This window comes from Etheostoma cragini, chromosome 12 (genome assembly GCF_013103735.1).
Source record: "Etheostoma cragini isolate CJK2018 chromosome 12, CSU_Ecrag_1.0, whole genome shotgun sequence".
In the NCBI taxonomy this organism is placed as follows: domain Eukaryota; kingdom Metazoa; phylum Chordata; class Actinopteri; order Perciformes; family Percidae; genus Etheostoma; species Etheostoma cragini.
Window position 1 is genome coordinate 9,898,285 of NC_048418.1, and position 12,882 is coordinate 9,911,166.

The 12,882-nt window shown below is 38.4% G+C and overlaps 2 protein-coding genes across 6 annotated transcripts in view; both read left to right on the plus strand.

Moving 5' to 3' along the window:
• Positions 1-4,377, plus strand: part of ndufv2 (NADH:ubiquinone oxidoreductase core subunit V2) — a 6,835-nt gene extending 2,458 nt beyond the window's left edge. For both annotated transcript variants that reach the window (XM_034886954.1, XM_034886955.1), the window contains exons 3-8: positions 601-663; positions 2,041-2,157; positions 2,304-2,472; positions 2,913-3,022; positions 3,973-4,049; positions 4,179-4,377. In XM_034886954.1, the coding sequence (XP_034742845.1) occupies positions 601-663; positions 2,041-2,157; positions 2,304-2,472; positions 2,913-3,022; positions 3,973-4,049; positions 4,179-4,272 (630 nt within the window). In that variant the 3' untranslated portion in view covers positions 4,273-4,377. The remainder of the gene's footprint in view (positions 1-600; positions 664-2,040; positions 2,158-2,303; positions 2,473-2,912; positions 3,023-3,972; positions 4,050-4,178) is intronic.
• Positions 4,378-5,915: 1,538 nt separating this feature from the next.
• The window catches only part of ankrd12 (ankyrin repeat domain 12), a 42,981-nt gene continuing 36,014 nt past the window's right edge, over positions 5,916-12,882 (plus strand). For all 4 annotated transcript variants that reach the window (XM_034886956.1, XM_034886957.1, XM_034886958.1 and 1 more), the window contains exon 1: positions 5,916-6,117. The gene's annotated coding sequence lies outside the window, so the exon portion shown is untranslated. The remainder of the gene's footprint in view (positions 6,118-12,882) is intronic.

Consider the following 12,882-nt stretch of genomic DNA (forward strand, 5'->3'; position numbering starts at 1 on the left):
TATATATATATATATATATAACTGTACATACATACAGAGGTTAAAACAGACAGTACATAAACTAGATAAAGTGACAGTTTTAAGGTAAAGTGACTTGCGATCAGCTCAGAGTTCAAAAGTCTTACGACCTGTGGGGTGAAGCTGTCCCTGAGCTTTTTGTGCTTCCATATTTTATTAAATAATCCCAAAGGGATCAGATTTCCATGAGCTCTTAATTTATCCTGGTAGCTTCCTTCAGAGCCTATTAGAGCCATGCTGTGCAACAAAAACATCACGTGATATTCTCATGTAATGGAAACATGTCATGTTGTATTGTCCCTTGGTAGTAAAGGTGTTTTTGATTTGTGATTTAGAGAATTTTTTTTGTTTTTAAACACAATTTTAAGTTTTTACGTAATTGCACAAAAGATATTTGCTGCACACAAGTGGCAGTTTGTGTTACTCACATGAAAGTGGTTGTTGTCAAATAAATATTAATCCATGATAGCCGCTTTACATTTTTGAAAATTGGCTAAAGAATTCTCAGATGACCAGGGACGATTGTACCTCTGGTGTAAACAATGTTAACTGCCATTTAATGCTGTCGTCTTTCTGTTTTAGCACAGAGATACTCCTGACAACAACCCAGATACTCCTTTCGACTTCACCGAGGAAAACAAAAAGGTATGTCGACAGGTTTGTCTTGAGCAGTAAATTTAGGGGATGCACTGACCAATATCTAATATTTTCCACCGGCATTGGCCTGTTCAGATTTGAATTGCAGACATGCCTGTCTTTACTATATTAGGGTTATGCTTTTGTTATTAACTATTCTATTGAATTGTATGGTGTCTCACCCACTTTTCGAGCCAGTCTCTGTTTCACTAGTTTAATTCAGACAAATTATTTTCCTGTTGTTTGTCTACATATTGTAGGTGTGACTGCCAAAGGACAAAAAAAAAAAAACAGGACCCCCTTCACACACACACACACACACACACACACACACACACACACACACACACACACACACACACACACACACAGAGTGACATCATTTTTTTATACATTTAATGAAACACAGTGCAAACGTATTATAAACGTGCAAAAGAATAGGAAAAGGATATTTGTGTTATTCTGACACAAATACATTAAATAAATTCCATGTTAATGATTTAAAAGCTCTAGGTTTTGACATCGAAACAGATGTAAATGTAAAATAAAAAAATCGATTTTCAAATTTTGCACCTGTCATACAGAACAAAATATTCTGGTCAATCAATTTTCTATCAGTTGTCTTAAGTGCAAAGAAAAAAAGTAAGCATTGATGTATGGTGATGATACACAGTTCCATAATGCTTGAAAATTAACGTCCTATCTATATTAATATCCTATCAATGCTGCCGACATTGTCTTGGTTTAATCCAATAAATATCCAAGCAGCGCTGCGTCTGACATGTTTCTGGTTTGTAGGACATAGAATAATCCACGCAGGTGACACGCAACAGAAACGCCACGCTCGTGCGACACAGCCAGTGTGTAGCCGGCCTTACTGAATGTATCTGCCAGACTGTTAACCTGCATACTCAGCACGCGTTTTCTATGAGATTTGTAAAAGTACTGTTGATGGGTGATTTAGCAAATCCAAGCACTTCAGGTTGTAGGTTTTTTTGATAAAATGAAACTTCTTTAAACTGATTTTCATCTATCTGAATATTTTCTTCATTCTATCTGAACACAACAAGTAATACTTGCTAAGGCCATACTATTTGAGAGTATACAGATTTAGTTGGTTTTGCCAAATACCTGAGGAAAAATGTAAGTACCATATAATAAAATTAACAGTTTCAGTTGAAAAAGAAGCAACATAAATTGTGCCATACCCCTGATAAAGGGTTATCTTAATATTTGTGTGGGTAATAATTTTGTATGAACATTGTTTATTTTAAATTGGTCTGATTGTTGACGTGCTAATTGTCGAAGTACACCAGTGATTTTTATTCTGTGCATCTCCACATGCATTGTAAAAAAAACAAAAAACTTTCCCCCCTCCCCCTGTAGAGGATTGAGGCAATCGTTTCAATGTACCCTGTTGGACATAAGCAAGCAGCAACCATCCCAGTGTTGGATTTAGCCCAGAGGCAACATGGATGGCTCCCTATCTCCGCCATGAACAAGGTGCAATGACTCTTCTATTTGTTTTACAGCTGTGTGATGCCAATTACAATCCATTGGCAAACATTTATACAAAAGGCCCTACAAGCCCATGTCCTATGTGTCATGTGAGGAAACCTCATTGAATGCTTGTAATTGTTTTTATTCAGGTCGCTGAGGTGCTGGAAATCGCTCCGATGAGAGTGTATGAAGTAGCAACATTCTATACAATGTTCCTGCGTCAGCCCGTGGGAAAATACTTCATTCAGATTTGCACAACAACACCCTGCATGCTTTGCAACTCAGATAGCATCCTGGAGGCTATCCAAAACAAACTGGGTAAGAGAGACATTTTATGGTGGGACAGCAATGAAGAGTTAAAAAGGCGGATTTTATTGTGTGCATTTGAGATAAACACAATTAGGAACAAATATGTAAATATACAGATGTCTCTGCAATTCAAGCAGTGAGCTGTAGCAGCAAACAAGAAGACATAATGAGACTGAAATCAAGACAGACGAATGCTGTCCTACTTCAATCTGTGTGGCATTTAATAAATCACCCACATGTTTGTTTGTTCTTTTAATCAACCAAATAGGGAAGATATACTTTTTTATCATATCTCAAATATAGTGTTATTGCTTTGTAATGTGCAGATAGTGCTTGTAAATGTTTGTAACCGCTTGAGGTAAAAATATTTGTTGTTTCGGTAACATAATCTGCAGTTTGTCAGAAGAGATTAGCTAAGTATAAGGTGCGTCTCATTTGTTTTTCCACAGGTATCAAAGTTGGAGAGACTACTCCAGACAAGATGTTCACACTAATAGAAGTGGAATGTCTAGGTGCCTGTGTAAATGCTCCAATGGTCCAGATCAATGACAACTATTATGTGAGTGCTTGAATACTGTGTGCAGATGGCTTCAAAACTGAACATTACACCAAAATTAGTTTAGAGCCTATTATTTTAAATGAATAATATGGCTGGAATAACAACTTTGTGTTGTGCATGACCTCAGTTTGGAGAGAGATTAACGTTATGAACCAGATGTGATATAAAAAGCAAGCTTTTGGATTTGTGGTTAACAATGATCTAAAACTAATTCTGCACTCAATTGCCATGAGAAGTTTAGTTATTGTAAGTTAAGCACAATGACCCAATTTGAAAATAAATGGATAAATAAGTGACTAAAAGGGGTTTTCTATAACGCCTATAACTGCTGAGGTGTGATCATTAGAGACAGAACAAGTACAATGTGTTAACAAGTAGAGTAAGGTGGAAAAAAGGTGCGAGTTTAGCAATTTAAGTAAATAATTAGCACTCAGAAATCCACACTTTTTGGCTATTAGATTCATTCTGTCATCAACTGCATGAATTACATTTTATTCAAGATGGTACAGTTTGTGAACAAGCATGTATTGGGTTGTTTAGGACTTCTAAATTTAGAAAGAAGCATTTTAGGAGCAAAGGCGAGATTAGTGTAACTACACAGATATGCCTGTTGAACAGCATGTCCGTTTGTTTTGCAGTGTGAATGTCTGATTCAATCATCTGTTGGTACATCAACACAGTAAATAATGCAGTAACTCAGCCCTTTTTAGTGTTGTTGGGTCAGACTCTGTAGTTGTAAAACAAAACCTTTTGTGATTTGGTTGGGTTTAAATATAATCTGTCAATGTTGCAAAATTAGTATCCAAAGTGTGGCCTCCTAACCTTCCCCACTATCTTCTCAGGCTTGAGTAAAATAGGGATGAGAAGGTGCTCATATAGATTGAAGGATGTGAAAAGCAATGCACTATTCTACTTTCTTCTCATTTATCCTGCTTTGTTCTTGTTTCCAGGAGGACCTCTCACCTAAGGACATTGAGAACATTATTGATGAACTTAAAGCAGGCAGAATCCCTCCACCTGGGCCTAGGTACATACACAATCATCTTGAATTATGTTTTTTTTCTGATTGACCAATCAAAATTAGTTTGCAGAATTTTCTGGAACATTCTACGTGCACTGATCGCGTAACACATATTTTCTTTTCCTTTTTCTACAGGAACGGCCGTTTCTCCTGTGAGCCTGCAGGGGGATTGACTTCTCTGACAGAGCCTCCTAAAGGACCAGGCTTCGGCGTAAGACCGGACTTGTAGACATTGGGCTGCCATTTGCTTTTATCAAAAGCAACTTGTCCCTGAAGTCAATATTGTGCTTAACTCAAACATGTTGTGTAAATAAAAAATGTTCATATACCTGTGCTCTTGGTGTCATGGTGTCACTTATAGGATCCCAACAATGACAAGGAAATATAACTGAATAAATTGTACAAATAATACATGTATAATATGGCTTTGACAACTACAGCTCTATTAGGCACACTTGTCAATAGAGCTTCAAATATCAATGCATATAAAGAAACTAGGTATCTTACAGGTATTTTCTAGCATCAATGTTTTTTTATTAAAGAATTATTTCTTATAAACTTATTGCAGTCAAGTGATTATTTTGTATTATTTTCTGCATTATACTGTTTTAGGGGACCAAAGAAGTATGTACGGTAGTATTAAAGAAAAGTACTATTTTATTTTGTTAAATATCACCAAGCTTTACCACGTAAGGCGGTGCTGTAAAAGAAAAGAAGCTTGTGTTTCAGTTTCCACTCTCCGCTTTCTCTGATAAGCTAAAAGTGGATTTCACCTGACTATCAATTATACAGTATATATAGTTCATAGTATGCATTTTAAGGAGACGTGCAATTGTGGCACATACAGCATTTGCAAACAAGTCCATCCCCAAAAACTTAAATAATGTAATGCAAACAAAAGAAGAAGTCCAAATACACATTTTTTGTCAGAATCCCTAATGAAGTGATGTAAAAGATTTATTTTTTCACACTTGCTAGACTGAATACATATTACAAAAAGGCTTTCTGCAATTCATTTCAGACTACATTTTTGACTATCATTAGATTCCCCCCCCCCCACCAAAAAAATAAAATGTTATAGTTAAGTAACAGCCATGTAAAATTAATATCTGGACACGCAGATATTTTTCAAAGTTAATCCGGTCAAGCTATTACATGATAAACCCTCTTGCCATTACCTTCAACACACAGCCCCCTTCCATCAACTGCTCCTGTCATTTCAGTCCCACCCCGGTGGCGTTTTCGTGTCTAGTCGGTGCCCCTCCCCCACTCCAGTTTCCTCTTGCGACTTTCAGCTTTCGAGCCTGTTCTGCAACATATAATATTATGCACCATGACGCATGCGCGCCACATACACTACGATGCAAATGTCACTGCGCAACCATCTCAAAGCTGGCCGATACAATGAGTTGGCGGGCTGAAAGGGGCATTCAGTTTATTAATGGAACTGTCGCTAAATTATTTAGCCATGATCACGAGAAAGAACCGTCATTCCACTGTTAACCTCGACCGTGATCTTTGAGAAAGTTCCCACAAACCGCTTAGCTTATCCATGACCGCAACACACAGCAGCGGAAAAGATGACGTCAAGTGCCCATTACTGTTCTCCCTCTCCAATCGTTTAGTCCCAAATGTACACGTTAATAGCCATCTACATTTGTTATACACGCCACTAGCTGACAAAATGTGAAAGCACTGATAATATTCTTAACATTAAAAGTGCGGATTTACTCACAACATCGATAAAACAAAGAGTTAAATCATTTCCACACATACCCATCTACAGTCTGTCCAGCAGACGGAGACCGTATAAGCTCGATGGGGGGGGGTTCACGCGGTCACGTGATTCTCCTCGACCAATGAGAACGACGCTTGCATATTTTGCTGGGTTTTTCTCGGAGAGGACGGGCGACGAACGAACGGCTGGGATGTTTTCAAACCCAGCGATGAACGTCACACAGCCGTAGGCAACGGTTAACGTGCAATATTTAGGAAATAACAGTTTATATTGCGCAATTTTCATATATAGCAGAGCCTGAATTTATCGGTGGGATACGTGTGACCCAGTTTAAAGGTAAGTGCAAAACAAGGTTGGTTGGTTGATTGCGTCAGATCATAAGAGGGTAAATCCTAGTTAACGTTAGCCATCTGGCTAGCTAAGTTGTACAGCGAGCAGGCTAATGGTAAGCTAACGTGAAGTAAACTGCGTGCCAAAATTGAATGTTATGTGTCTGCGTGGGCTTGGTATAGTTGTGTGCCACGTGCGATGCACACATTGAGTTATTTCGCTTTGCTAACTTGAATTTCACCCGTATCTGCGTAATAGATCGCTGTCTTTTAGCTAGAGAACAGAAAGCCAATAGGGAAATCTCGGGACGAAGCAGAGTGAGCTGGGTTAACCCCAGCTAGCGAGGCTATGTCGGGCTGGAAACGAGCTTGCTAGCTAGCTTGATCAAGCGCTAGGGAGGGGGGGACGTTGTGAGGGCAGTGAAGGGGCTGCAGTGGGCTTTTGTCTCAGGCTGTGCTTTGCTCTCGTGTTAAATATTGCCATTAAAACATGAAACTGGAATAACATTGATGTCGGCCACAGAGTAACCGTAACGTTACACAACACATTTAGCTACTTGTGCAACATATTTCAGGAAATATTCATACCGTAACTCGTTAATGTTTACCAACCACACGTTTTAGCGCTCAACAACATATTGCTGGCTGGTCATTGAAGACAAGCACGAGCGACATTACCGTGAAGTGGGTGGTGTTGTCTGCATTGATCTAGCCGACGCCACCGTTTATGTTCAACCAACGCAGTTATTGTAATAATAGCTAGTATACATCTTGTGTGCGTATATTGTTATGTGTTGCTAAACGGATACAATTAACTAGCATAACGTTAGCTTGAAACCAGGAGCTTGCGCCTCCCAGCCAATGACTGTGACATCTTGGGGGTGTGTTGCCTGATACAAAAGCTGCCTGTTTTAGATGGCTGTCTGTGTAATGCGCGCTCAGAGCCAACAAAACGTCAACCTTACATTTTAAATACCTAAGAGCCCATTTTTGTTGTTGTTGTAGATACGGCATTTACACACCCTTAAATTAAGCTTACATAAATTTCAAATACACCACAGGCAGTACCAAATCGTGGTAAAATTGCAAGAATTTAAAATGCTACTCATATCATGCATATACAGTATTTTGTACGATTAATATTGTGAAGGAAAATGGAATTATAATACATATGACACGAATAAATGAACAATATAATCTAATAATAATAAAACAGAAATTTTAGATTATTTGAGCATTGCAAACACTGTATTCAATTAGGATGAATAATTACAACAGCATTTTTCAGAAATGCAGTATATTGAAGGCCTTTTGTAAGGCAAAGGCAGAGGAAAAAAAACCAAAATGCACGACCATGCTGGAATTTCCATGAATCAAAACTTAGGGGTTACTATTTTTGATTTATTTTGAAAAGGTTCAGAACTAAAATGATCCCAACTGTACAAAGTTTATTCCTTTTTGTGATTTACAAAGGAACAGTTAGCCTTTCTGTTGATGAGCACTACTCGTACCGAGCATTTGCGCTACAAAAATGTCAACAATACATCCGAAAACATGTAATGATTGCTGAATGATTATTTTGTTAACTCAGTGGTTACAAGAATAAGCAAGTTACGTTGTGTGAAAAATATTTCTCTTAGAACCGGAAATAAAACAAAACTTTTAAAACATTGCCAGTGCCTGAAATGATACTTAAAAAATAAGAACACAAAATGACAGTTAGAGACATTAAAGAACAACTCATGTGTAACCACATTGTGAGCAACGATGCTCCAAAGAAAAATTCCTCGTATGTGTCCTCATACCTGGCAAATAAAGCTGATTCTGAATATTTGTCGGTAAGGCCTTATACAATTTAAATGATTTATTTAAAATGTAATTATAACAACTTATTTCACCAGTCATTTGCCTTTAAATTGCAAAAAGAAGAACCATTAGATGCCAGAAGAGTACTTTCCAACATCATTGAATGCACAATGAGCTTCTGAGGGGCAATTGAATGCAACATTATCTCCCATCGTTGTTTCTCTGACAACTCCTGACGGCGGCAGTGGCCATGGTGCAGCTAGTCTACTCATTGTCTTTATCTGCAGACTGGTGTAGGTCCCAGTGTTGAAATCCTTTTGAGTGAAATACAGCCACATGTTAGACTGATTAGCTGTAAGAATTTTAACCGTGTTTAAGCTACAAGCTTTACGGTACGATAACGTTACCTTGTGCCAAATGTAGTGTTAACTAGCGTCGCGAGCATTCATGTTTCTGTTGTCTCTTTTGTCCATTTTGGAGTATCGGAGAGTAGTCCTGCGCGATATAAGGAAAATATCGGTTAATGTTGAATATTACGATAAATATATCACTTGTGATAAATAAACAGATATTAAAATGGACTCAGTTCTGCCTTTTCTACAGTTTTCAATATTCTGCCAAAATACAACAAATTGCTTGTAGAATTAAAATCGGATGAAATGAAATCTTTTCCCCCAAATTTTTATTTAACGTTGAATTGAATATAAAATGCACCACAAAAAAGTGAGTTACATTTTATAGTGCAGTTTTTGTCAACTTACAGAAAAAAGTGTCTTTCGCAATATGTTGCAGCCTTTTGTGATGTGTTGCATCATTTGATATTGAGATGAGGATAAAAAAAAAAAATATATTGTGCAGCGCAGGCATATAAATGGCTCTGAAATTAGGCACCAAAATCTGCTTTGTCATCCAGCTTGGTAGATACCAATCGTTGAGGCCATTTTGGCACTGGGTTTTGGTATCCAACCCTAGACTCTATGTTAAGATTTATGTACATTTAGCATCAACTAGTCGCTTAAGGCATTATTAGCCATAAAAGGTGTTTTTAATACAACAGATCTATGTACCATCAAAATGAAAATTGCTAATTAGCTTCAAAGTAATTGAAGCCAATCAGAATTTGGCCATTTGCTATTGTTAATTTCACCTTGTGTGAGATGATTGGGTGGTGGCATCAGGCCGTGTAACTTTTATTAGTTGCCACGTATTCTCACAGGGTTTTGCATAGTCTTTTTTTCAAAGTACATTGGAAGACGGGTAGTAACAGAAACTACAAACTACACTCATTTCACTCGTAATCACACCTAAAACCAGAGAGGAGAAACTTATAGTTCAAATTGACTAGGGTAATGCACTTTGGTTTAATGACAACAAGGGCACTTCCAATCTTCTTTGACACATCATGTTTTGACATGACTAATCTAAAGCACAGGATTACCTGTGAAATGTAGTCTTTGATTACCAGGAAATGCACAGATGTTTTAATTACAGTGCTTTTAAAAAAAATATTATCTTGTTACTTTGATATTTATATATTGTTTTTAAAATTGAACAGCAATTAAGATATTTGAGGAGAGCAAAATTTAAGATTATGGTATGACATAGTATAACATAATTTTATGGTGAGTAGTCCCGCTAACAGGCCGCTAACATTTGTTTTAGTACATTTTTTTTAGCTGCTACAATAAACAAATGTTGCTTGTCATAGCCCTTGCAGTAAAGATATATAGACATATTTTTTTAAATATATGTTTCTTATTCTTTTAATAGCACAATATGTGCACATCAGGTGCAAGCATGGTTTCTGATGTAAAGGTTGATGGTCTGCACACACAGGCAGTTTGTAATTATTTGTATGTATTGTGATTACCAAACAATGCTATTAGCATGCTTTTTGTTATTGTGTAATCAAGTTCTCCAACTTTACCAACTATGTTTTTTGAGTCCTTCTCAGTAATTAACTCTGTTATGGCGATTTTTCATTACATGGTACCTGCTTGACTGGCCTCCACTTGCCTTTTTTGGTCTCCCATTAGGAAAAAGAAAAAAGAAAAAAAAAAAAAGTACCTGGTACTAGCTAACCGGTATTTTTTATTTTTTTTTAGTATCACCCCCATCGAGGTTCCAAGCCAGCTGAGGCGATACCAAAACGTGACGTGAAAGTGTCACAAATTCACTGCGTTATCATTGCTAGCGACGGACAGGTGTGTCCTGAACGGCAGAGTCGAGCAGGTACCATGTAATGGAAACACGCCATTAATGTTTCCATTACATGGTACCTGTCAGTGGGTTGGGCTAATCCCAAAAAAGTGAAAACAAGGGGGGTGTTCTAAAGACATACTGTTACCTGTGAAACAGGGATGCTCTGATAACACCCCCATTAGCAATAAGTGCTTTCCACCCATAGACCGTAACGGTCTATGCTTCCACCTGATGAAATAACACGGCAAAACATCGACCAATCTGAATTTTGGTTGAGCCAGAACGTATTGACCAATAAATCAACTAGTCAACTGGGAGATTACAGCCGTACTGCGATCCATCTTTTTACTTCCTGTCGAGGCAGCACCAGACATTAGGAGATGGCTAAACAGATTGTCCATCTCCAGCGCTGTAAACGTTGTGTCTCTGCAAAAATGGGAGGGGCCGAGCAGCTCCAGTTACACCCACTAACTAGCGTTAATGTTAGTTAGCTAACAGAGTTAGCTTGCTTATTCCTCCCAACAGTGGTTAACGTTACTGATATAATAATTTGAACAAGTTCAGTCGTCTGACGAGAACACTGTGCGCTCTTCCGCTTTGGCAAGAATGTGTAAATGAATGTTGTTTAATTTTACTAAACAGGCAGATCGGGGTAATGTTGACGGAGATCAACCGAAAGACAAAGCCAGTCGTGCATTGGAAGATTACCACCTCCTGTACCGGAGGTAGAGTTACTTCATCATTCTTCCCATGACTGGCTGGCCTGAAGCTAGGTTTATGGTCGCCAGGGTGTTCCGGGCACAGGCATGCCATAAAATGACGACGCCATGGCTGTCGCATTCAGCGCAAAGGCTCTGTGAACTGTTGCAGCGCATGGTCGTGCACCTCTGAATTTTTGTAACAACATACCCGCTGAGCTTTCAGTTCAACACGGTCTGCTTGGATGAGCAGGTTAGTCTGTAAAAACATCTGCATGATTCTCCATATACAGACGACAGGGAGTCAAACCGCTTTAAATAAGTGGTCAGAGAGTGACACCAAGCTGGGAAAAGAAGAAAAAATTGGCTGGAGAGTATGGAAAAACATAAGAGTTTTGTCAAAGCTAAAAAAAAATAAAAATAAAACTGCTTCATGGAAAGTCTGTCCTTTACAGTGTTACAGGCAGTCATTTTGATTTGGTCGTGTTAATGTTACGAGTAGATTATTGTAGTTTTGCGGTGCGTATGTGTTTACTGTTGACAGGCAGCCAGCTTTCCTTTTATGTCCGGTTTCTTCTTCTCTACTACTTCCTTCCTATTTACAGATTTCTTTCATCTGTATGCCTTCTGATGTTTCAGGGAATACTGCAACGTACAATACACTGAGCATAAACTTATCTGTGCAGGCTTGTAGCGTGCACATAGTGTCACACTCGAGAGTATACCCAGCACCCCCCCCCCCCAAACTACAAAAGGTGAGACCCTCTGTGCAGCACAGATGCTGCAACCACTGCAAACATAGCTTTCAAAGATAATATTTGACTGTTGTTGCCAACTGGCTAATGCCACCATTAAATCTCCATGCCCAATACATGTATGAATTTAACAATGGCCAGATATTGGGTGACCTTGACTGATGACTGTCATTTTCACAAGTTGTTCTGTGGGACTGAGTGCTTTTTTTTTGTTCAGGATGGGTGTTGGATATGTTAATTTCCTCTTCCTCATCTTTTTTAGAAGTTTCTTTGACTGACTCATTTTGATCTTGTTTTTGTTGCTCCTCTGAAGCTTTTTCATTCACCATTACCTATCTGTCTTCCTCTCAGACATTTGATTTGTTTTTATTGCTTACCCACTGTGCCTGTGCACATGGTGTCACACAGTCTTGCCATTTGTTGGTGCAGCTTGGAGGAAAAATTGGGACATTTGGTTTGATGGAAGGATCTCCCCAGAACGAACGCACTTTTATTCGTGTCCTATAAATGTCCGAATGAGATTGCATAGATATCAGGTTTTTGATGTATGTAGAAACCAGCTACTCAATTGTTACAAAATCTTTAACAAGAGTTTTGTCTCCCTACACCAATAGTTCATTTTTTGGCTGCTAGATTAAGTAATTTTGAACTAATTTTAATCGTGGTCATTGACATAATTGTATTTTAGTTTTAAAATTATTAGCTTAATCAATAAATCAAAAAACTGGATCAATTAAATAATGTAACTACTGATGGAAAATGCTTGTTGCAGCCCTGTTATGGTGTTAGTCTAAGAAACGTTGACATTCAGCCTAAAGGCATTTTCAGTCACGGCATTTGTTTTGATGTCTCACTATGGGATACGCCTCCCTGCGTATTCCTCAGAACCATTTATCTCATTACACAAATCCTGATTGGCTGGTGATTGAGTGCTTCAGGTGGGTTCATGCCCCTTTAAGCTTACGCTACAATGCGGACACCATTCTAAAACCTTTTTTCGCTTCAAAGCATATCTCTCTGTTGTGCAGGCTAGCTAGCTTAACTGTCCACAGACCAGAGCTATCCAGCTTAACTTCTCCGTCGCCGGGCTCTAGCTGCCTTCGACACGCTTTAACTCTTTGGTCTCACCACAGACTGGAGTGTTACCCGCCTAACGGTTTCACAACAAGGCTGTTTCTGCAGCACATCCGCTAATACCCAGTATCTTTCTGTTTAGCACTCTAACTAACAAAGATGTCTTTTAACGTCCCTCACACCAGAAGACAGAAGGGCTTGACGTTGCCATTTTGGACACAAAATTTTGAGCAGGGT